We start from the raw sequence: 26550 nt of genomic DNA, 5'->3' as shown, positions 1-26550 counted from the left end.
TAAGAATTTTTTTACATGGACAGAGAGTAAGTGGTAGAAATGAGATTTGAACCCAAGTTTCCTGACTCCAGGTCAGTCCCTTAGAAGTAATGAATGAAATACTAGACCTGGAGTCAGGAAGACCTAAATTCAAATTCAGCCTCAGATGCTTACTAGCCATATGATCCTGGTCAAGTCACTTAATCTGTTTGCCTCAATTTCCTCAATTGCAAAATGGGGGTTGTGGTGAGGGTCAAATGAAATAATAGTTTGGCACATAGTAGGTGCCATGTAAATGCTTATTCCCTTCTCCTCCTGCCAAAATTCCATCTCTACAACATCTTTGTTCTCCTTCCCCCACTCCCTCTCTAATCCATCTTTCATACAACTACTAAATTAACCCTTTGATGTATAGGTTTGATTGATGCCTCTCTTGCCCTGAATCTTCAGTGGTTGCCCATTTCCTTTAAAGAGATATAGCCTTATCTCTTATCTTAGCCTTGCAGCCATTTCTTTTCATCATCAGGTGGAATCATTACTTTCAGTGGCTGATGGGAACTGATAAAGGTGGAGAAGAGGGGGATAAATGGAGCACTTTGCCCCTAATTTGTGAACTTGGGCAAGTCACAACTTCTCTGAAACTCTGTTTCCTCTCATATAAAATGAGGGGGATTGATTCTACAACCTCTAGGATCCTTCCCAACTTTCTACCTGTGATTCCATGAACTATTGTCCCCTCTGGGCCGGGATCTTTGGAAGAATTAGGAAGGGCTCCTGGCAAACATCATTTGTTTGAAGCTGGGTCAGTCATCCTGCATCAGCTCCTTGGATTAGAGTAGAGATGCCATCTGAGCCTTTTTGGAAGGCTCAGCATCTCAACCATGACCAAAGCCTCATTTTCCTTCCTGGTTTAGCTCTTTTCATATTGCACACTCTTCTGAAAAGGGTTTTCTTGCCTCCCTCTCTGTCCATCTCTCCCCAATTAACAGACTTCTCTTATTTTGATCTCAAGCACCTCCCATTGGCCACATTGGACAGCTGGGGGGGAGCACAAGGGTGAAGGATTTAGAGGAGATGCAAGCAACCAGCAGCTGCAATACTGAGCTCACTGCAGAGCCTCTGAGGTTCCATTCATTTGGCAATTAGTCAAATAGGTCCTTAGGAAGATTCTAATGGAATTGTTATTTAAATAATGCTTTGTAATTTGACTTTGAGAACTGCAGAACTTTGAGGCTGGAAAGGACATTAGAAGTCATCTGATCCAACTCTGCCATTTGACTGAATAGGAAACTGAGCCTGAGAAAGGGAAAGTGCCTTATTTGTGCAAAGTCACATAGTCATTCAACAAGCATTTAAGTGTCTATTATGTGACCGGCACTATGCTGAATTCTGGGGAAAGAGGGAAACAAGCATTCAATGAGTGTTCCAATCACTGCAAAATACTTTATAAATATTATATCATTGTAATCTTCACAATGACTATAAGAGGGGGGTCCTATTATTATGTCTATTTTACAGCTGAGGAAACTGAGGCAGTGACTTGCACAGGGTGGCAAAGTAAGTAGGGGCCTGAGGTCAGATTTGAACTCAAGGTATCCTGTTTTCAAGTCTAGAGCTCCATCTGCTCCCTGCACTTATGGAAAGGCAAGAGACTCCCTCCTTTGAAGGAGCTCATTGCCTACACTAGTGACAGAAGTTAGATTAAGACTCCAATTCCCCTGAACCCAAACCATTGCTACAATTCCTCCTCCCATTTCCCTAAACAGATAGTAAGCCCTGTTGCCTTCTCCTGCATTATTCTCATTGGCTTAAAGGCAATCAGAGAGTGGACTGAGAGCTACCCCATCCCCAATCTAGAAGCTTCAGTTCAAAGACCTTCTCTGACACATATGCATGAGGTCATGCTGGGAAAGTTATTTAAAATCTCATTTTCCTCCTTCCCTTTCCAACTACCCCAAGACTGTTAATTACAAAGAAAGTACCTGCATACACAAAGAAAGCATTTTCTTAGGAATGTTCTATTCCATGAAATTAGAGATGCAGTTAAAAAAAAGCCCTCTGGAAGATCTTTCCTCTCCCTTTCTATGTGTTGAAGACCTCCTCTTGTCCTTTAAAGCCTGACTTAAATATTCCTCCCTGATTCAAACTGCCATTTCTCTTCTGACTGGGTGATAAATGACCTTCTTTCTAGGATCTTACCTCAATCAATCAACAAGTATTTAGTAATCACCTCTTGTGTGTCAAGGGCAGCAAGGTGGCCCAGTGGATTGAGTGCTGGGCCTGGAGTTAGATAGAACTGAGTTCAAATTTTGCTTCAGATATGTATTAGCTATATGACCCTGGACAAGCCAATTATTGCCTCAGTTTCCTCATGTGTAAAATGGGTTGGAGAAGGAAGTGATAAATCACTCCTTTATCTTTGCCAAGAAAACCCTAAATGGGGTCATGAAAAGTTAGACATGATTGAAACAACTAAACAGCAGCAATTGTATGTCAGGTACTGAATGATAGACTACAGGGATAAAAAGACAGCAAATGAAAAAAAATCCCTGCTCTCAAGGACCTAGAAACTATGCTTGGACCCAGAGGAAAGTGGGAGCAATAAGAAATTGTAGAGAGGAAAATTCTACCTCCAATGTCAAGAGAGACTGGCTTCTATCCAAGCAGAGACAACCTGAAGTTAAGGTGCATGTAATGGGTTCTTCCTCACTAAAAGTGTTTAAGCCAAAGCTAAATAGTTGGGAGTACTTTTTAAGAAGGGGTTCTTGTCAGGCATTGAGATGGGAGGTCCTAGGCTCAACACTGGCCTCAGACAGTGCCTAGCTATATGACCCTGGGCAAGTCACTTAACCCCCATTGTCTAGCCCTTATGACTCTTCTGTCTTAGAACTAAACTATGATATTGATTCCAAGACAGAAAGTAAGAGTTTTATTTTTTTTAAGAAGGGGTTCTTATATATGTCTGAGCTGGACTAGAGGCTTCTTCCCGCTCTGACTTTGTTTGATTGTTTGAATAATGCTGAGCATGATTTCTTACACTTAGTAGGCATCCAGTTGAGGCTTGTTGAATTAATTGGGCCCTGCTTACTTATTTATTAAAGTAGACCTGTTAGGACCTCTATTTGGAGAGGTTGGTTAGCAATTAGCATGTGAAAGCAATAGCACTCTCTTTTTCTCATTCAGACTAGCTAGTCCCAGTGAATCCCTAATCTGACATGCAAGATGTCTGTATTGCCAATGTAGAGCCTATCCATGACAACAATTTCAAAAGGAGCCCTGTGAATTGGTGATCATGCTGATTATCTCCTCTAGGGGCAGGTAATCCCAAGGAACTGAATTTAGACTTCTGTCCAAATGGCAGAGAAGGAAACTTACTTTCATTAATCCATCCCTGTTCTATTACTTTTTACTTGTGTGTTTTTGAGCAAGTCATTCAAATTCTCTTGACTGTTTCTCTCATTCATGAAGTAGATGGCCTCCAAGGTTCATTATTTGGTGGGTAAACATATGAGAGAGGACATAAACTTAAATCTCTCCATCCTTTGTCCACTCAACTGTGTTATTTCTTGCTTTCTTCGGGTGCCTAGAGTTGGCAAAGACTCTAGCGGTCATCTAGTGTGATGTCCTACCCTTGGAAAGATCCCCTCTTCAATATCTATGATCAAGGTGTAACAGCTTGTCTTATTGTGATTTCAGATGGACATTGGATCTTTACTTTTAAGGTGTTGGAATAAACTTTAATAATTTGTGATGATACTTTTATCATCTTATCCCACCATTCTCAGCTGAGTAAAACTAGATAACTACTTAATTCAATGATTGGGTAGATATGGAGTACCAACCAACCAGCAATAATCAGGATAATTACTGATTGGCTGAGAATGATTGTGGGATGATAGAAGGGATGAATGAACTTGATAAGCCCTTGTGAAAAAGACATAAAAGTTGACTGCTGAGAGAGAGAGAGAGAGAGAGAGAGAGAGAGAGAGAGAGAGAGAGAGAGAGAGAGAGAGAGAGAGAGAGAGAGAGAGAGAGAGAGAGACTTGAAGTAAGGAGTATGGCTCTGGACAAATTATTCTCTCTAACTTCTGTTCTCTCTTCTATAAACTGAGAATAATAAAAGATCTTTTGCGCAAGGTTGTTTTAAGGATTGAATCAATGTGTGATAATATATGGAAAGTGCCTCATACATATACCTTAAAGTGCTATATAAATGCTACCTATTATTCTTGTTGTCTGAAGTGTGTAAAGATAGAAAGGAGAAGGGGAAGAGGGGGCCTAGGTTAGATTTGTGGACAAAATTACAGTGGCAATGGCAAAAAAAATCTAGTCACAGTGAATCCCTAATCTGGTGTGCAAGAATATGTCTGTATTGCCCATATAAATCTGGTCTATGACAATGGTTCCAGAAAGGGCCCTGGAAATTAGCAACCATGCTGATTATCTCCATTAGGGGCAGACAATTCCAAGGGAAATGTAGTTATATGGCAACTCTGAAACTAGGAAACTGAGTCACCTGAGGGACACAGAAATTTGGGGCACTCATTGCTTTTCACTGGTCCTTGGAGATCAGGGAAGGTTTAGAAAGCTTACTGACAATGCAAACTTAAGGGTAGGGGTTGTTTTTATCCCCCTACTGCTCTAGAATGTTGTTGCTTTGCATGCAAATAATAATTGCTGACCACAAGTTTGTTGAATTCTTGCTGTTGAATAGTTAAAGTGGAATTCTTGTGGTCAAAAGCAAAGGTCCTCTGGATTAGTGCCAAGGAAAAGCCAAATCTTGCCAACTCTAAATTCAGAGCTGGGCTTTTAAGTGTAATGATGCAGAAATTCAGCTGTTGGATGTGGTAACTTCTAATGCTACTAGAATAACAAGCTGAGGTGAGTATAGAGATATCTTTCCCAAAGGAGTTATTCTGCCTATGCTAGAGCATTTCTAGTGACAGAAAGGTCTAGTGACCTTTCAAGGTGGGGAATTCCATTTTTGGACAATTTTTTTTGTTACAAAAACCATTTATATATTGGGCCAAAATCTGACTCTTGAAGAACTAGCCAAACCTCTCCATATGAATGGAATGGATAGAGTGAACATGGAATTACCTAGCAAACCAAAATACTAAAATAAAAGCGTATCCTCTGAAGTGGAATATGGTCAATTTGACTAACAAGAGAGTTCTTTCTATTTTACCCAGCAGGGAATAACCTACAAAAATCATCACTTCTCACAATGGTGATTTCAGGATGAAAATATAGTTTCAAGAAGAATGTATGTACATTGTTGAATAACACATTCATGGTGGATTGACATGGAGATTGATATACTTTAGGGCAACAATGCCTTCCAGGAACCTCCTTCAGGTGTTTAGTTCAGTGCCTGGTACATAGTAGGTACTTAACAAAAGCTTTTGATTGATTGGTGTCCTAGTCTGAGATAGGATATCAATCTGTGAGTCATGGGGCAAGAGGGCAAAGCTCTTAGAAAAATTCTACAGTATTCTGCCTCATACAGTTAAGGAAGTAAAAGAAGCCTAATACTTCCAGACCACATCAGGTTATGCTATGTTTCTCCTTTTTCATGGTGATTTTGAGTGAATTCTTAGAAGCATGAGATTCATTCTGGTGCATAGGAATAGGCTAGTATGTGTCTAATTCTCATCACCTGCCTCTGCCTTTGGGTTTGAGATGTGTCTTTGGTTGTCCCTCAGCCCAAAAATTAGATAGAAGAAACAGGTAGAATTAATTATTTCAGAGGCAAAGGCAACATAGAGTCTCTTATAGGAAAGGAAACTATATGTGTGAGGCAGAAATGGCCAGTTGCCAGACAAAATAAAGAAATGATATCCCAGAAATGCAGTTCTATTGAGAGCTGATTTATAGGATCAATTCCCAGAGGCAATATGAGAAAACTTCCTTAGAATTCTGAGATGGTGGCCAGTGTATTGAGTTTCTACTGAATGTAGAGCCCTGTGTCACTTAAATCCTGGGTGTACTTAAGTTTATCTAAGATATCATTCCTGACCTCAAGGACCTTCTGGTCTATTAGCATCTGGTAGAGACTTGCAGAGTCTTGACCAGGGCCAAAATAACCAGTAAGACTTTGAGTTACTAAGTCATTAAATTAAATTGAAGTTGTTAAGTCATGATAAGGACACTTGGGGTCTTCTTTGAAGGGCTGGGATTTCAGCTCTACTGAACTGATCACAGCTGTCCAGTTGGGATGATAGTTTACTAGCTCCAAGACTTTCAAACCCTGGACCACAGAATTCTGATCTTGGGTGGTTCAGGACCAGAGACAGTTCTTTTGTGCCTAGTCTACAACTAAGGAACACCCTCACTCTTAAGGAATAATCTTGGGCAACTACACAGAACACACAGCCTTCTGAAAATCATCCCGTAGGGCCCAGCATATGATTCAGAGAGATTTTTTTTTTCATAAAATGTGACTTTAGTGTCAATATTTGACATTTCTATGGTTCGACTTAGAGCATAGACAAGATGCTTGGAGGAGTTTGCAAAAAAAAAAAAAATACGAAACAAGAAACCATACAATACCAAAAAAAAAAAAAAAACCACTCAACCTATTTTATTTGTTAAAAATAAAATTGGTGTAGGAGATGCTACACTAAGATATGCAAATGTGTATCTGCTTTGTAAGGAACGCTAGGAGAATTGCACTAGATAATCTTAAATTAATTCAGCATGAGTGTCTCTGGAGCTTAAATGTGGTCCTCCGGAGGGTAAAATAATACATAATGTGAAACTTGAGAGAAGGTTTGAAATACACCCATTAAAAGCTCCTTTTGTCCCAACTTGTGCACTGGAATATCCAACTTGGTAGGATCTCCATGTAATTTGCCAAGATTAAAACCTGTTACTAGGAAATTAGTTCCTGTGTAAGATTTAAATAATGCACAACACATCCTCTGCCCCCTACCAGCCTTAGCAACAGCTACCAGTGGGCAATGACTTGCAGAAACATTCTCAGTTCTTAATAAATATTGATTATTTTTCATTATGCAAAACACTACATACTTTAATTCTTTAATAATAGGTGAGCCAGGCTGCACTGGTTCTCTAAATTAAGACTTTTTCTAAAAAGTAAAAATGTAAAACTTTTTTTTTGGAAGTCTACTTCAGTAGCATGGGCAAGGACATGGCTGCCAATGGGATGAGAGTCCTTCTGATTGGAAATATGCTAATTAGAAAATTGCTAAAATGCCTGGAATCCTCTCAGCATCAGATTGCTGCCATTAATGTCAGGCTACTTTCATTATAGTGCTCTAAGAAAAGGAAGAGATGCATAGATTAGGAAGTGGTGGGGGGTCAAGGGTTCTTCAAGAGTCTTTCATGGACAGAGTGGAGCCAGAGTTGTGATGAGGCATAGGTAGGTCCCCTCAGCAAGGTACAAAGGATATATTGCCTTCTACATGTCTCCTGGAGGTTCTGTTATAGCAATGGGACTTGACTTATCCAAAACTAATACTTACATAGACTTATGGACTGTTGAGGGTAGGAGGGACTAAGAAATGATACCATATAGTCTTCTCATTGTACACTTGAGGAAACAGGTCCAGAGTGGAGGAGTGAGTGGTCCTGAGTCACACAGTAAGATGATGGTAGTACCTGGACTAGGGAACCTATTTTGTAAGTCCTATCCTTTTCCCACTCTATCACAGAGTATTTGAATCCATCGACTTGCTGAGGCTGATACAACTAGTCTTCAGATGGGCTCATGCTTTAAGGTTATTACTTTGCATTTACTTTGTATGCATAACATATTGATATACAGCTTTCTCCTTCATTAGAAGATAAGCTCCTTGAGGGAAGGGACTGTTTTGCTTTTACTTTGGATCCCCAAGATTTACTTAGCATGTTTAGGAGGATCTTATGGAAGAAGATAGACCTAGGCTGCTAATATTCACAATGGAGCATCCAACCAGAAAATAAGATGAAAACTGATCATTGGAGAATATCTATTCCCCTGATTTTATGAATGGGGAAACTGAGTCTCAGGGGGATTCAGAAAACTTGTCCAAGGACACAGACAGTAACCATCACACATGAGATTGGAACGATGTTATCTAACTCCAGATCCAGTGAATTGAAAGTACTTGATTCAATTCAATAAGCATTAATTATGCACCTGCTATGTGTTAGAAACTGTGCTAGATGCCGAGGATAAAAACCCAAAATCTTGACAACCATTATCTTCAAGGAATTTATGATCTATGTGGTGGTGAGAAAGGGGGAAGAAGGACATTAGGGTTGGTAATGATACTGAAGAACAAAGTGACTGAATCACTAATCTACCAAAGTGGACAATTGAGAGATATGGGCTGAGAAGCCCACACAATAAAATCATTTCTGTCTCAAAGCTTGAAGCTTTGGACAAAAACAAATACCTTGTCCATGGTGCTTTATAGGTCACAATGTGCTTTCCTTGAAGTAACCTTGTGAGGGAGGTAGTGCAAGTTTTATTATTCCCATTAAATGGAGGAGGATCCTGAGGCTCAGAGAGATGGAATGATTTGTCTATACATATCTAGGTGGTCAGCAGAGAAGCCAGGATTCATCCAAGTTTTTTTTTTTTTATTTCAAAGCCAGTGCCTTTCCCACTATTCCACCTCTGCCTCCTTCTCCACTGACTCTCACCAATGCCGTGAGGGGGGAAATGGATTCTTTAGTTTAAGAATTAGTCCAATGCAAGCCGAGACCTAGGAGAGAATGTGATCAAAGGGATGACGTGATGGGTTTGACTGCACAAGAGTTTTACTGCCTCAATGTTAGATACTAAGAACTTGCTGGACATCCCTAATGAAGCATATACTGGGCACAAGACATTTTAATTAGCCCTTACTTGATAAAATCTGGCAGTAGATCTTCCTATTAGCAATTACTATTTTTATTAATAATAGGTCTTTTTTTGCCTGGAGGCAACAGAACTGGTGCCTCCCAGCAGGGCAGCTTATGGTGCCTTGGGGAGCTGGAATAGTCAAGCAAACCCACCTCCATGAAACTGATGAATGAGCTGTACAGGGGGCAGTGGAGGTCTGGAGATTTGTTGGAAATAAGGAAAGTACTGAAATAGCCATTTATAGTGACTTTCATTTTTTATAGGAGCCTGTGCCATTCATCTCCCCCACCTCCAACTTCTACCCCTTAGTTTTTCAGCCATCACCAGCCCAAGGAGATATATCAGTGTGAGGTCATAGTTCAAGTTTATGATTGAAGCTTAATTCATACAATCATAGGATCACAAATTTAAAGTAGAAGGAAGGTTAAGTGAGATGCCCAAAGACATACAGGTAGTAATTGTCAGATGTAGAACCTCTGACTTTATAGATTTTTCAACTGTGGAGCTACCCTTATGATATACACATATTACTTAGCTCTCCTGATCATTCCTAATTTTGTTTTCACAAATTTATCTTGTCATTTACTTTTGCCTAAAATGGACAAGAAGGATCTCTGCTACCTCTATAGATGAGAGATTTAGAATGTCCTCCCTGCGTTTCCTTCCTTCCTTCCCTCCTTCCCTCCCTCCCTCCCTCCTTCCTTCCCTCCCTCCCTCCTTCCTTTCCTCCCTCCCTCCCTCCTTCCTTCCCTCCCTCCTTCCTTCCTTCCCTCCCTCCCTCCCTCCTTCCTTCCTTCCTTCCTTCCTTCCTTCCTTCCTTCCTTCCTTCCTTCCTTCCTTCCTTCCTTCCTTCCTTCCTTCCTTCCTTCCTTCCTTCCTTCCTTCCTTCCTTCCTTCCTTCCTCCCTTCCTTCCTTCCTTCCTTCCTTCCTTCCTTCCTTCCTTCCTTCCTTCCTTCCTTCCTTCCTTCCTTCCTTTCTTCCTTCCTTCCTTCCTTCCTTCCTTCCTTCCTTCCTTCCTTCCTTCCTTCCTTCCTTCCTTCCTTCCTTCCTTCCTTCCTTCCTTCCTTCCTTCCTTCCTTCCTTCCTTCCTTCCTATTAAAAACTCTTATTTTCTGTCTTAGAATCAAAACTAAATATTGGTTCCAAGGCAGAATAATGGTAAGGATAGACAATTGGGCTTAAGAATTTCACCCAAGATCATACAATGGGGAAGTATCTGAGATCATATTTGAACTCAGGACTTCCTGTCTTTAGGCCAGGCATTCTATCCATGGAGCTATTAATAAGCTTCATGGGCAGGCTTTAAAATATTTATCTATATGTCTAATTTCTCCATGAAATTATAAATTTCATGAGAACATGTGGCATCTAAGCCTAGATTTTTTCCCTAGATTTTTAAAGACTTTTTTTTTCTTTGTAGCCAAAAGGAACTGTAGAAACCATCTAGTTCAATTCTTCATTCCATAGAAAAGGAAATTGAGACCCAAATTTGAACCTAAGTCCTCTGACTCTGAATGTGTTGTTCTTTCCATGTTTTCTGCATCATCTTCAGGGACCATGCCTCATTTCATTTTTGTTATCTATTCCAGTTCCCAGCACAGAACTCTGAATGCTTAACAGATAGTTACTGAAGTTAATTAAATTTGGTAAAGTCAGCAGGCAACTTAGCAGATGTGGTTCCAAACTATCATTGGTAATGGAACTGGAAGCACAATTCCCAGGATGGTTACTTCCTTCATTCTGGGAGCTTCCTTCTTGGAATGGTTGCCATGTGTAGACTTACATAGAGTCTCTACTCATACACTAAACCATTAAACAGAGATCTCTTCCCCATTGTGAGGGTTCCAAATCTGGAAAACCCTCATAAAAATGTTTGGCCCTCCCTTCCTACCAGAGAAGAAGTCTCAACTTTCTCTTTTTTCTTTTATGGGGTATTTACAGTCAAAGAAATTGTATACACATATAGGGGAAGGCAGAGTTAAGGAGGAGAGCTAACATGAAGTGAAAATCCAGGCAAGGTTTGTATCTGGCTATTTCCAAAGTACCAAGATCTTTGGGTTAAGATAGGGAGGGAGAATAGGTAAGAAAAGTGATGGTGGTGGTAGTGATGATGGTGATATTCATGTCCAGGGGAATTCAAAGGGGATTAGCAAGTCAAAGTTGATGATATATTAGAGAAATGGTTCTTTATTTGATTCAGCTTAATTCTACAAATCTTGACTGACTGATTGGTTTGTTTACTTGTCTGTTTTGGCTTATTTTTTGAGGGGGGAGCAATATGGGGGTTTGGGGGCTAGTGTTCCCTGCTTCTTGGTGGTATGGTCCCCAGATGGCTATAATCAAGGTTTTCTAGGATTGATCTAGCCACTACCATCAGACTTTATGTGATGAAATACAGCCCTAAGGATAATCCAGTGCAAGGTTCTTAACCTGAGGTGCATGGACTCCCAAGGGTGTCTGTAGATACATGTCAGTGGGTTCACAAACTTAGACAGAAAAAAAGAAAAAAAATATTTATTTTCATTAAAGTTTGGTTTCCTTTACAATCCCATACAGTTTATGTTATTTTGTTTTCACATTTAAATTTTTTATTCTAAGGAGTTCATAGGCTTCATCAGATAGCCAAAGGGGTACCCAGGACAAAAAGGGTTAAGAATCCCTTTATCAATTGTTTTGGTGAAAAAAAAATAGGAGCATTGCTCTAGGGCCCCTTAAACCATAATGTCTGGGTTGTGGTTTCTATGACCCTTTTTATTATGTATATTAGGATATAGTTTTGCTTCTTAGAATTTGAAACTGCAAGTACTCTCCTTCTTCCCTCTCCGGAATGTAAATGAATTGATCTTACTTGCTAGAAAATATATACATGCCTACACACATTTATATATAGCTATATTCATAACCAAGGCTTTTCTCCTCTTGTTAGGATCTTCAAGTATTGGAAGTTTATTCCTTGTCTCTTATAAACTCTGAGTTAGCATTCATATAGTCCCAAGGGAAGAAAAAAGCCACCAGGATCCCTCTAAGGCTTTTGATATTCTCTTGAGGGACCAACCCAAGACAATCATCCTGGCACTAAGTAGGAAATTGAGAACTAACTACTATTCTGTATAACTATGGCATTTTGTTTGTATATTGAGGTAGTCAAACAGTCAGGAAGACTCAGTTCAAATCCTACCTGAGACACTTAATAGCTGAGCTGTGTAAACTCAGGCAAGACATGTCTCCTTTTTCTGCCTCAGTTCTCCCATTTATAAAATGGGAATAATAATAATAATAATAATAATAATAATAGCATCGGATGGCTATTTGGGGGGATCAAGTGAGATAACATGAAATGTAAAACTTAAAAAAAAGAAAAGTAAAACTTAAAGCACTATCTAAATGCTACTTATTATTATTTCTTGCTTTCTCTTTCCCTCCAAAGACCAAGCTGAGAAGGTCTTCTCCAATGAGAAGTTCATAAGCTGTGATGGACTGGACCCAAATGACTCATAGCTAAAATCTTCCAAAATTCTTTTATTAAACAATTTTGAATAAGCTGGGGAATGTTTGAATTTCACAGTCTCCTACTTCTCAACAAATTACTTTGCTCAAAGATCCCAAAGTGTAGATTTAGAATTGAAGGTAATAGATGACACCTCATTTCCCACTAGTCGTTTTCTTGAAAAGACTGAAAAGAAAGGAGAAATCCTAAAATAGGTCAGAGATGGGGATTATCTTGCACAAAAGACAGAAGGAAGAGCTTCCACATCATCACCACAATCTGGAGGCAAATCTGGGTGACCACAGCAACCCCCTCCTGCCTCCAGCTAGCAGTACTAAACTAATTTTTAATATGTGAATCTTGGGCATAGATTTTCTCCCTTTTATCTATCTAATGGGGTTGCTAGGTTGCCACAAAATCACTCATTTGGGGTGTCTATTGAACCTTATGCCAAGAACCACCACTAGTACCACCTTCTTGTCTTCCCCATCTGGTTTTTATAGTGTTTATGGGAAGTCACTGAGAAGGGGGCAAGAGTGCTGGCCAGCTTGGATGTACTTGAATGTCCTGATGGTTGAAGGGATGGTAATCAGCACTTATGGGAGCTGGAGTATATCAAGGGTAGTTGTAGGAAATGGCTATTACCTGAGAAAAGTGCCAGTGAAGCTTCATTCTCTTGGCTTTGGCATAACTGCATTCAATGAGCCGGGGCCGACTGTTCACATCCACCAGGCACCTGTTGTCATCGTCATCAACAGTGGGACTCAGGACGCCTAGCTGGAGTTGCTGACTGCTCGTATAATACACATTCTGGAAGGGAGGAACACAAAGAGGGAAAAGGGGGTTTGATAGCAGCCATTCTCCTTTGGAGCCAAAGGAACAAGAGAAATCATGTTTCTTCCCTGGGTCTTGGTTTCCTCCTTTGTCAAATGAAAGAATAGGATGCAATGATCTCTCTCCAAGGTCCTTACAAATGCTAAATTCTGGGAACATCCTCTCCCCCTCCCCCCCCCCCCCACCCAACATAAAAGAATGAATGTCAGAGATCTTGGATTTTCTAATACATAACAGAGAATCTTCCCCTTCAAATTCACTCTTGGCAAAACCTAAGGGATTGTAGATGATCAGGAAGCAAGTTGTGAAACAATCTAGTTCATCTTCCTTATTTCACAAAGGAGGAAACTGAGGTCCATCATGAGAGCACAGTGACTTACTCCAGGTCATAAGGTGAGTTAGTGATAGAGCCTAGATTTGAATAAAGATTTTCTTGCTCCCAGGCTGGGGACCTTTCTATCATACTTTGTCTCCTTGAGGACATGTTCCTTTTAATTAACCAATCAATCAAGTATAGAAGCAAGCAAAGATTCTTGAATGAATGAAAAGAGCATTTATTTATTACTTACCATGACCAAAGCAATAAGCTAAGCCTAGCGTTACAAATGCATAAGCAAGACAGTCCTTGCCTTCAAAGGGCTCACATTCTAATTGGAGGAGCCAGTGCATATAGAATGATTCAATGGCAAGCTAGATGGAAGGGCCCTACAGTCTTTGGGGTTCAGCATCAAAATGAATGGCAGTGCAGCTTCTTTAATGCCATTCCCAGTGAGAAAACCATATTGCTTCTGTTTTTGAACTATTTGACAGTGTCAAGGACTTTGATGATGGACACTGTCTTTTCTATATCTTCAGTAGCAGGGGCTCCTCAGTGAAAGAGTTTCATCTGCACAAGAGTTGCTTCCTTAGATGATATAGACTGGGCTGGAAGTAGGGCTAGTGTTGTAGGAGATGATGACATTCATGGGGCTTTTGAACCTATTCATCCATTACTATTCAGAAGTTGTTGTTGATGAGGACTGAAGGGGGCTCACTCTCCATGGGGGTTTTTCCCCTCCACAATGGCTCTTAGGGTTGTGATGAAGAAAGGGCCAGTGGCCTGGAGTGCATTGCTATTCCCAAGGCTCTTGGGTCTAAGATATTGATCTATCTCTAAAAATACCCGAGGGACAGAACTTGGCATATATTCACCTGACAGATACTTAGGGAATCTTGATGTTTCAGCTACCTTATTGATAGCAGTTGATAAGTATTGCTGACCCCCTTTTCCAGAGAGGTAGCTCCCTACAATAATGATTGTGGAGACCATGCTGCACAATGATCTGGAGGGTGTTGCTATTCCAAAGGATTTTTTAAAAAACCTTTACCTTCTGTCTTAGAATTTATACTAAATATTCGTTTGAAGGCAGAAGAGAGGTAAGGGCAAGGCAATTTGGGGTTAAATGACTTGCCCAAGGTAACACAGCTAGGAAATGTCTATGGCCAGGTTTAAACTTCAGATTTCTCATCTCCAGGACTGGATATTTATCCACTGAGCTACCTAGCTGCCTCTATTTCAAGGATTTTTGGAATTAGAGTCCTGAAATTTCTCCATCAGAGTCTGAGTAGAGTTTGTAGTTGAGATGATGGTGGAAGTTTGACTTGCTGGGCATATGCCAGGCACAGTGATACAAACATGACACATTCTTGGGGTTGGGAGAAACACAATGTACAAAGCTAATTTTCACTTTCAGCACTTCCTGAAAAACCACTTAGGATGGTTGGGGCAACCCATCTGCAAAGAGTACATAGCTTTAGGCAATTTTCTGGCTCTTAAGGCCAACTGACAAGTGCTGCTAGTTTTTCATTCATGGGAAACTTAGAAGGAAAATATTTCCTGCTTACAGCCATGATTTTTTTTTTAATCAGAAAGGCAGAAAATGCCCGAATATGTCAGAAAAGGCAGAGCTGTAGATTTGGGAGGAGCCATAGAGATTACCCAGTCCAACCTCCTAATTTTACAGATGAAGGATTTAAGGATCAGAGAACAGAAAGGATTTAGGGTGATATTATGGTAGACTTAGAATCTAAAGGGACATTAGCCTCTTACTTTTCATATTAGGAAACTGAGACCCAGAGTGGCTATGTGACTTGTCCAGCATTTCAAAGGTAGTGGCAGAACTAGAATTCAAACTCACTTCATATGATTCCAAGTTCAGCACTCTGACCATGCTCCTTTCTCTTGCGGAACCAGGGAGTAGGAAACATTCTTCATCAATGAGACTATTGAAATGCCTGAGGTCATCCACAGACATCTAAGTTCTCCCATAGGGAGGCAGCAATTCTTGTTACTTGTAGGACATGAGAGTTGATGGAGAGGATTTGATTACTGGGGGGGGGGGGGGGGGTTCAAGCATTTTAAGAGCAGCCTTATCAAGCAGACAGTTGGAACTCATCCCATTGTTGACAATGGATGCAAGTTTGACCTTCCCTCTTTCTGTGTTCTCCTTTCTACCCAGAATCTTGCCACCTCCAGAAAGCCTTCATTGACTAAAGAGAGAAGCATTAACCTCATTTGTCAAATGGGGACAAATAATCCCTCCCCTGCATTCCTCACAAGGCTGTTGTGAGCCTTAAATAAGTAATGCAGAGGAAAGTGCTTTGTGACCATAAAGTGCTATAGGGATGTAATATAACACCAACTGACATTTCTATGATGCTTTAAGTTTCAGCAACCTTTTTTTCTACATTAGGGAAGAGCAGAGGAACAGCCAGAGTGCCCAGCTAGAAACCAGGAAGAAAAACCTGGCTTGGAATGCCAGTTCTGATGCTACCTATGTAGTAACTATCTACAATATTTACTAGCTATGCAGGAGTGCATAGTGTTCTGGGAGGACTCGCTCTTCTGGTCTAGTGCTTCCTGTCTGCTTTGTGGCTGGTTTCTTTGACCATTTTATTAGTGTTCCTCACCTTTTCCGGAAAGTGTTAAGTTTTTCCACATACAATGCTCTAAACCTCATAAGAGCCCTGAAATGTTTATTACAATTATGCAATTGTGGTGGAGTTTGGGGGATGAGGCAAGGGAACAGTCTCTTCTTGAGGATGGGATTTAAGTTGATTCTTGAAGGAAGTCAGGGAAGCCAGGAAACAGAGGTGAAGAGGGAGAACTTTCTAAGAATAGGAGACACTGAGTATAAAGTGGATGAGAGATGGTCAGTGGAGTAGGTGGAGGAGGTTCAAGAGCAAAAAGACTGGAAAAAGTAGGAAAAGGACAAGCTACAAGGAGCTATAAATACCACACAGAGCATTTTACATCAGATCCTGGAGGTAATTGGCAGCCACTGGCATTTAATGGGTTGGAGTAGGGTTTGGGGAGTGTGACATGGTTTTTTCTATGCCATAAAAAAACAATATTGGAGAAGTAAAGAAATTTCCCCAAGATCACATTGGTGATTGGTAGCTGAGTCCGGCCTCTGACCAATCTCCTTGACTCTAAGTCCAGTGTTTTCTCCACGGGACCATGTTACCCCCTGTATGTAGGTAGATCTAATTGGCAGAGAAAAGGAGAAGGTCATGGAAAGAGAAAGAGAGGGAGCTTCTTATCCTGCCTAAATGACTGCCTCTTGTTAGAAATGGACTTGAAGGGCACACCATTAGGAACTCTTTCTTGGGTATTCTCCACAAATGCCATAGACAGAACAGCTAAGACTTGAGATCCAATTTATCTGCTCTGAAGCATTGGCAGAGGGGACTTGGAGAGATGGTCTTGGGATTTCCTACATGGTACAGTTGTTACCACAATGACCTCTTGCATTAGAGAGGTAGAAAATCATAACAAAGTCAGGCAATGGTTTATTATTTAAATAACAACCACCCAGCATATCTCCTATGCAATCAAGTGTAACTATGAACTGTGGTGAAGCGGAAAGAAATAGAGCCACGGATGTTCCCTGAGGTGATCACTTGCATCTCAGAAGCAGCCTCAGTAAATGGACTGAATATAGAAAGTGGTTTTTGTCCCAGATGCTCATTTCTCCTCTCCTATAGACGTGAACGGTACTGCTTGGACACTCCACTCCTTTTACTCTAGTCAAGATATTTCTTAAAATCAATGCTCTTCTCTCTCACCTTTGTGTCTGTGTAGGTCCCATGCCTGAAATGTTCTCCTAATTTACCTTCACTTCCTATATTCCAGCTCTACCTTCTACATTTATTCTTTTCTGAAATCCTTCATCATGAACATTCCCACCTGACTCAATCCCTATTGTAATTATTTATTGTCCAATATTTACAGACAATGACTATCTCACATTTTATTTTTGCACATAGAGCCCCTAGGCAGTACCTGGACATCAGTAGTAGCTTAATAAATGCTCATTGAATTGTTAAGAGGTATGAGTTGGGTCTCTTGGCTGAGTTACCACCCAAGTTGCATGGTCTGAAAGTAAGAAGGGTCTCTAAGCTGAAATAGCTGGGGCTTTGTCCAGCTCACAGGACAAGGCCCACTTCCAAAGGACAAGGCAGGTCCTACCACCTAGACCTTCAATGTAATCCTCATGTTAGATAAACCTTGTAAGGCATCAGCAAGATCCCATTTGTTGAGCAACAATGAACACCAGTCCCACTCATAAGGCTCTAACCTTTGAAGAGCCAGAAAAAGCAAATAAGATCATGATTAAAAGAATAATTTGTGTTAACTGATTCCTTTCCCTCTGCTCTAGTCAGAATATACCTGAAGGATCATGTTTAGGCTGGGCACCATATTGTAGAAGATTTATGGACATGATGGAGAGTGCAGAGGAGGGCAGCAAGATGGTAAAGGGTTTAGGGTTCATAGCATAACACTGAATGAAGGAATTAAGGTGTTGTACTAGAGAAGAGAAGTTTTGGGGGGAGGATATGAGAAACTGTCTTCAAATATGTGAAGGTTAGTCAGTCAGTAAAGATTGATTAAGTACCTACTATTTGCCAGGCACTGTGCTATGTGCTGGTAATATAACAACAACAACAAAAGAATAAGAACAAGAAAAGAAAAATAAATATAACTTGTTTTCAAGGAGTTTACAATCTAATAAGGGAAGACATTAAACAAAAGCAAGCTGCAAATGGAAAGAGGAAAGTACCCAGGAAGTGCAGGGGGCCATGATACTGAAGTACAAAGGGTTCAGCTGAGTGGGAAGATGTAGAAGAGAGATTAGAGTAATTTTCCTTGCCAATAGGCAACAGAAGGTGAATACAACTTACAAAGGGTAGTTTAGGTTTGTTGCAAGGAAAAACTTCTAAGTATGAGAACTCTCCAGAAGTAGAATGGGCCACCCATTGGGAAGTAGAGTTCTTTCTTACTTGAGCTCTTTAAGCAAAGTAGAAGACCACATGTCCTCAGGTATGTTGCTGAGGTGTGTTCTAACAGGTGTGGGTTGGACTGTTGTCAGAGGTTCCCATTAGCTCTGAAATTCTCTCCCTTTGGTTGGAAATACTTGTCAAATTATACAACCTCTCAGTCAGAAAGGATCCTATTGTCCAATCTACTACATCATGCAGAACCCCCTTTTATTATAGCCATTAACAAGATTTCATCCAGGCTTCTTAAATATTTCTAGTTAAATAGGGAACTCAGTAGCTTAGAAGATACATGAATAACACTTAAAGAAAAAACAACCAAATTCCTAGGAAGACCAGAAATTTAAGAATACCTTGAAAGACCAAGCTGCATCAATTGATTCCATTTTTTAAAATGTATAAGCAAGGAAAATAGACATAGTAGGATGAAAATTTGTATTTCAAAGTAAAATTACAATATTTTTACATCAATTGAAGTGTCTCGTCCTTCAAGTATGAAAAAAAAAGAATTGAGAATTGTAATCAATGCAATATAATCATAACTCTAGAGAATAAATAAAGACACATTCTCCACACCTCCTCAAAGAGAAGTGATAGATTCAAGATGCAGAATATCCATATGTTTTTGGATATGGTCACTATGTAGATTTGTGTTCTTGACTATGATCATTTTTTTCACATGGAGGAGGATAGAATTTGGTGAGGGAGAGGGGAACTAGAGACAAAGTTGTCTCAAACAGAAAAACAAAACAAAGAAGGTCAAAATATTTTAAAATGAACAGAAGAGAATTGAAGGAAGTTCAAAAGGAAATACAAACAATCAGAACAGCTTTCAAAGGAGCATGATGAATTTTATATTAAGCATATGAGTATATACGAATATGTACATATATTATAGTACAGCTAAGTGGTGCAGTGGATAGAATACTGGGTGTGGAGTTTAGAAGATTCAGCTTCCTGAGTTCAAATCCATGTGACTCTGGGCAAATCACTTAACCCTGCTTGCCTGATTTTCCTCATCTGTAAAATGAGTTGGAGAAAGAAATGGCAAACCACTCCAGTGTCTCTTCCAAGAAAACCCCAAACGGGGTCACAAAGAATCATACATGTGAAAATAACTGAACAATAGATTACATGAAATATTATGTATGTATTAAACTTATGTACTTTTCTTATACATATAAATGTGCATATATTTCTATATGCAAAGTAGAACAGAAAATGGAATTTCATATATAAGATTCAGAATCTCTACCATGTACATTAAAAAAAAAGTATATAACAAATTCAACATGTTACTTTCAAATCTTTCCTGTTAGGAACTAAGGATATAACTACAAGGAAAAAAAGATGATGGCAATACTCAAGATCCTCACATTCTAATGGAGGAAATTATACAGCAAGAGAAGCAGGGAGAATGGGTTGGAAAGAGAGAAAAGGGGAGAAGGAAAGGAAGTGGAGAAATCCAGAGAGTGTAGAGAAAAGCCAGGGGTGATGTGGGCATGGCCTGGGTACCTCCTGAAGTTGGGGTCTGGGCTAAGGACCCCAAGGAGAAGGCCTTGGGAAAGAAGCTGCTGGTGAGGAGTGGAGAGGCACAGGAATAGATTTAGGGAGTGAGTGGAGTGGCAAGACTGGGTTGGCTTCAAAGGAACAGAGCTTCACCATCTTTGTTCAGTCTTTGGGCTTCTTTCTTCAGAACTGCTGGGTCAAATTCACTGTAATTATTCTCCATAGATTTTGAATATGTACCTAATTTTTTGATCACAAGAGCTCACAGGATTGACTCCCCTAATCCCTAGTTTAGACACAAGGAAATGGACACCTGGAGGAGTTCAGTGACCAGCTTCAGGTCACATGGGACATCAGTTGCTGTTCTGGGTTTCAGGCTCAAGCCTTCTGACTAGTTCTCTGTCCAGAACTCTTTTTCACTGTGTGAGACATTTTGTTTCCCATGGAAACAGCCTCCAGAATCAAATAGATGGAGAGAGAGAGAGAGAGAGAGAGAGAGAGAGAGAGAGAGAGAGAGAGAGAGAGAGAGAGAGAGAGAGATGGGTAGATACATCATTAGATAGGCAATGTCCTCATTAGCTAAAAAAGAAATGATTCTTAAGAAAGGAGAAGAGTTCCCCTTGGAAAGCTGATGAAGTAGGAGCTTTGATGGCACACACAACTATCCTGAGGCTTTCTCTACCTCTTCCCCCCCCCCCTTTCTCTCCTTTCTCCCTTCTCTATCCACTACCTCAATAGTCCTCTTCTAATTGAAGATTATTAAACTTGTATCAACCTGTTTCTGGAGAGAAAAATGGTATTTGTTGTAAGTGAGGTAACCTTCTGGCTCACACTTACTCTGCTATCTTTGAAGTCATTTGTTCTGCAAGCAGGATTTGCCAGGGTCATCCCTGAAGCTGAATGATATGGAATTCATCTTTCCCTTTCATCTGTGTTTCTTGCCCTTCTATTTAACAGCATAGTCTATAACTCACCATGCATCCATACCTACTTGTCTTAGGTCAGTGTCCAAACAAAGTCTGAGCCAAAATGGGCACCATTTTTGTTTCCCTTCTTATTTCTTACTCTTACAATAACAATGATAATAATTATAACAAACACTAAATGCCCACCATGTGTCAGAGACAGTGCTAATCAACAATTAGGATAAAATAGGATAAAAAAAAAGACAAGTTAAACCAGACTCTGCCTACAAGAAGCTTATATTCTAATGCAGATAAAATGTGTAAATATTGAGGTATATACAAGATGTATATAGGATAGTCTGGAGATCATTTCAGAGAGTAGGCACTAGCTTTATGGGAGACCAAGAGACAGAGATGAATAGGGAAAACATTGTAGGTATGGAAGAAAGTCTGTAATGCATGCATGAGTCCAGATGAATGTCCATGCTTTTGTATTTGTGGAAAGGTGGGTTGTGAACAACAGCTAGCTCCTAACTCCTCTTAGACTCCCCAAAGAGTATGGTGAGTTTATGTTTTGATCTTCTCTGTCATCACAATAACTTTCTATGATCAGGCTCTTTTTTGTCATCTTTCTCATTTTCCAGCCCATATTTTTTTAGCTCTAGGTTAAATTTGAACAGAGGAGGCACTGTTCCAAGCCCCAAATTCTTGGTGCTGCTATTTCAAAAGCTAGTTCTAGAAGTCTGTAAGTTTTCAATTCTTTCAAAGCAATATGATCTAAGTAGAGACATGGTTTGTTCTCCCTTGACCTGGTCTGTGAGTGACTACGAGCACTCTTTTTTACACTGGAACTGTGTCCAGGGTGCCCTGTTCCTTCTAGTGGTCCCCTGGCTCTGGAACTGTACCACAGAACCGTGTACAGGAAATGTAACAAAATTATATGTCCAGTGCCAACATAGGTGCCTTCTAACTAGTTATCTGACCACTCCCTTTTATGCTCTTTGGGCTGAGAGCTCTGAAAGCCACTGCTGCTGCAGATTTACTAACCCCCAAATTCTATTTCTGGCTTACCAGGCATGGTCTGCACTGGATTGTGCTCCATTCTTACCTCAGTGAAGGAGACCTTTCCTGCCAACGTTTTAAGTTGTCTTCAGTAAGAAAAATGTTTTGCCCCATACTTTTGTTAGTATTGCTGCTCCAGAATTCATTATGATAAATTATTTTAATGTAGTTTGGTGAGGAATTTGAGACAGCTCAAGCAATTCCCTATCTTTACCCCTACATCTTGGCTCTGTCTCTCTATATATTCTCTAATCAAGGCAATCTGGATTACTAAATCTTCCTCAAACTCAGAATTCCAAATACATACTTTTGCAGAGGATATACCCTATGCCTTGAATGTTTTCCCTCCTCACCAACTCCTGAGAAGTCCTAGGTTTCCTAGAAGTCAAGGTTCAGCTATAATTTCCTGTAATAGCCACTTTTTGATTCCACCAGTTATAAGTGCTTCCCCTTCTTGAAATAACTTTGCATTTATTTGTACATATTTTGCATTTATACATTTGTGTACCTGTTGTTTCCCCACCCCAGCCCTAGAGGAATGTAAGCTCCCTGAAGGCAAGGACTATTGTGGCTTTGTCTTTTTATTCCAAGTGTTCAGCATAGTGTCCAACCACTGGTTTATTCAAGTGAATAGAATTCCCAGTCACATAGCTAGCAAGAATCAGAGAATTCTAACTCAGGCCTTTAAACTTCAAATCTTCTCTTGTTTCCATTAGGTCAAATTGCTTCCAGAACCCATATTACTCCTCTTTCTGTTTTTGCTCCTGTCAGTCCTGTCCTCCACATCTGTTGAATCCTGTACTATTTTTTATCACCTCTTCTTCTAGGCCTCTTTATTGCCACTCTTCCCTCCTTCTGTCTTAGTCCTAGAAATCCTTTATCAACTTCTGTGGTCCCTATTGTTAGAAGGAAGCAAATTTTGGCTCAGTACAAAGAAAAGCATCCTATCAGCATGGGGTAACTTGTTGTCAGAAGCCCATGACACCAAGAGTCCCCCCAAACTCAGCAGTTTTCTTGTCAGTCTTTTCCAGTGTCCCCCTTTACTGTTCATATTGCCTGGCAAGGGCATTCTGACATTCTATATGCATCTCTCTTCCCGTATAGAAGTCCCAGTGTTCCTGGAGGTCAAAGGTCCAATGGGAAGCCTTAGGACCTAAATAAATATTTTTTGAATGATAACAATGCAGAAGGGAATTAGATGACCCCAAAGATCCTTCAGTTATGGTAACTGTTGATAAATACTTCAAGGGGCATAGCACACTACAGAAGGATTAGACTTATTCTGCTTGAATCCATAAGTTAGAGTTTGGCACAGTGGGAAGAAGTAAGAGAGGGAGGCATATATGACTTCAATAAAAGGAAGAACTTCCTATCAACTAAAGCTGTACAAAAATAGAAAAGTCTGCTTTGATAGGTAGGGAGTTCTCCATCAATGGAGGTGTTTAAATAGAAGATATATAACAATTTGTTTGAGATGTCATAGAGAGAAAATTTATAATAAATGACCCCTAAGGTCCATTCCCATCCTGTAGAGTCTATGGTTGAAGTTTAAAAAGGTTTGGAAATAGGTACTGGTTCCTAAACCTTAACAGCATGGATGAAGCATCCCCAGGTCTCTGAAAGCCCAATTAACCTACTCCGTCATGGAAGGCCTGTCTCTGGGCAACCTTTCACTGCCTTGATCAGCCACAGGGTTGGGTAAACCAAAGATTTCCTTCAAAGGAGTCCATTAGAAGATCAGACAAGCTGTTTATTTGGAAAGAAAGAAAAGAGATCTTGACTGGGCAACAAAGCATAGTGAAACTTCTAGGACATGTCCTGAGCATCAGCGAAGATGCAGGTTAAACATGTTTTTATGATGGATACAGACTTATGCAGAATTTAACACTGGAAGTAACTTAATGATCATCCAGAGCAGGGGCACTTAAACTAGGGCTCATAGACCTCCAAGGATTGGTTGGTATCAGAGGGACTATGAACTTGAACCGGAAAAAAATACATCTTTATTTTCGCTAATCATTGGTTTCCTTTGTAATTCTATTCATTTTATTTTAATTATTTAAAACTAGCACACAAATAGTAGTAGAAGCATCAATTAGGTGCTTAACTATGGTTCAAACACTGTGTTAAGTGTTAGGGATACTATGAAAGGATAAAAATATACCCAAACAAACCCCTTAAGTAGTCCCTGCTCTCAAGGAGCTCACAGTTGAGTGAGGGAGACCACACATATGCAACTGTGTTCTAAAAGGATATAGACAAGATAAATTGGGGATAGTTTCAAAAGGGAGGCATTAATATTAAAGAAGATTAGGAGCGACTTCTTGTAGAATGTAGAATTTTAGTTGAGACCTGAAAGAAGTCATCGAAGGGAGGAGGTAGAGATGGGGAAGGAGTGTATTCCAGGTATGCAAGACAGTCAAAGAAAATGTCCAGTCAGATGAGTGTCTTGTGTAAGAAGTAGGTCCATATCCCTGGAACATAGAATAAGCCTGGGGTAGCAACATGCAAGAAGATGGGAAAGCAGGAGAACTCTAGTATTTTAAAAACCAATCAAATAAAGGATTTTATTGTTGATTCTGGAAGCTTTATGAAAGGAGACAAAGGAATTTATTGAATTGAGGAAGGAGTTAATAACTAGATCAGACCTGTGAAAGATCACTTTTATAAGTAAAGGAGAATGGGCTGGGATAGGAAGAACTTGAGGCTGGGACACCAACCAGAAAGCTATCAAAGTAATCCAGGTACATGAGGATGAAGGCCCATGTCAGGATAGTAACAGAGGAGAGGAGATGTACATGAGAGGTATTATGAAGATAGGAATGACAAGATGTGGCCTCTGATTAAATATGGGGGATGAAAGAGAGTGAGAAGTTAAGAACAACAACTAGAGTGTGATCCTGGGTGACTGGAATGATGGTCATACTTTTGAAAATAACAGGGAAATTAAGAAGAGAAGAATGTTTTGAAGAAAAAATGTTGAGTTCAGTTTTGTACATGTTGAATTTAAGAAGTCTACATGCATCCAATTTGAGGTATCTAATAGGAAGTAGGAAATATGAGTCTGAAGGTCAGGGGAGAGGTTTGGGCTGGACAAAGAAAGATTAGGAATCTCTAATCTAGATCAATTCTCTCATTTTACTATTAAGTAAACTAAGGCTATAGAAGGTTAAATGACTTGTCCAAAGTCTCACAATTATTAAATGCCACACCTTAATGTAGTTCCCTTAGACTCCATATCCAATACTTTTTATTTCCTTTTTTTCCCCATGTGCTCTTGAGGGTATGAGTGTGGATCCATTTTTTATAAACAAATTCATATGTTATAGGCACATGAGTTAGAGAAACTTACAAATTACTTAAGGGCATGTGATGTGTGCATAGTCAAGTTCTTAGTTCTCTCTTTTTTATTTTGTTTTTGTAGAGAACCAATTTGTCCCTCTGTGAGTGCCCATATCTTCTCAAGAAGATGGGCCAAGATGGCGGAACTGCCTGTTGGCCTTGTGAGCTTTCTCTGAGATGAAAAGGGAAAAGAGGAATTTCAGACACTAGATTTCTTAGGAGAGTAGGGAGTATTAGATAAAATTCCATATTCTTCTCAAACAGTCCAAGCAAAGGATACACACATTGTTTTCCTTGGTACTAGGAGAAATTTTCCTCTTAGAAGACAAATAAAATTAACCCCATGAGGGTCCTAGAGGACCTTGGTTGTTCTCACTTAAATCCTGACTGCTCATTTGGGAAGTAAACCATGCACTTTAAAGAACAATTAATATTCTGTCAGAAGAATCTGTAAATCTAAGTAGTTCAGAAATCCTGGTCACCTTCACAGTAGTTGGCAAAGCAGCCCTCTGGTAGAAGCAATTGAAGGAATATGAGCAGTGGGAATCTTAAAATCTCAGAGTTGTAGAGGAGCTCCAAAGACATAAAATACAACCCAAACCTGAAAAGGAATCCTTTTTATAATATCTCCAACAATAAGATATCTAGTCTTTACTTGAAGACTTCCACCAATGGGGAAGACTCTCCCTGCCATGGAGACTGTTCTATATTTGCCAGTTCTTTTGAAGCATTTCAATAAATGGATTGTGTAGATTACACTCCAGCATGGAATGGATATGGAGAACTCTCATTTTCTTGAGATAACCTTTCATTTCTTCTCCAGTGCTGCTGAATGATATTGCCCTTGTAACTATCCACTTGAAAGAGACAGAATCCACCCCTATTTTAAAGCTGCTCACAAACTCCCACGATCCTCAATTACCAAAATTTTAAACGTTCCAAGGGTCAAAGTGACCTAGACAAGAAACAAATCAGGATGAATCGGGCAAAGTGAGAACTAGAAAATGCTCTGACTGTGGGAAGTCACCCAGAATGTCAGCAACACTCGTGATTCAGGACTGAACTCTAGAAACTTATCCAATTCAGATATGACCAGGAGCCCAACTAAATTTACTCACTCTGTCTCTAAACTATAAGGTTATGAAATTTTATAAAGAACACATAATAGTCTGTTGTTTTCTGTGCACTCTTCCCCTCTGACTTCAACAGGAGTAGAATTTGCAATCAAGTAAAAAATGTGTTGCTTAGTTCCCTGAAA

The 26550-nt window shown here is 39.9% G+C and overlaps 1 protein-coding gene across 6 annotated transcripts in view; it reads right to left on the bottom strand.

Annotated features, from left to right (window-relative positions):
• The window catches only part of GALNT18 (polypeptide N-acetylgalactosaminyltransferase 18), a 476899-nt gene that overhangs the window by 20484 nt on the left and 429865 nt on the right, over window positions 1-26550 (bottom strand). For all 6 annotated transcript variants that reach the window (XM_001379569.4, XM_056802082.1, XM_056802084.1 and 3 more), the window contains one exon: window positions 12967-13131. In XM_001379569.4, the coding sequence (XP_001379606.1) occupies window positions 12967-13131 (165 nt within the window). The remainder of the gene's footprint in view (window positions 1-12966; window positions 13132-26550) is intronic.

Source organism: Monodelphis domestica, chromosome 6 (assembly GCF_027887165.1).
Source record: "Monodelphis domestica isolate mMonDom1 chromosome 6, mMonDom1.pri, whole genome shotgun sequence".
Taxonomy (NCBI): domain Eukaryota; kingdom Metazoa; phylum Chordata; class Mammalia; order Didelphimorphia; family Didelphidae; genus Monodelphis; species Monodelphis domestica.
This window is presented reverse-complemented; position numbering and strand designations above follow the sequence as displayed.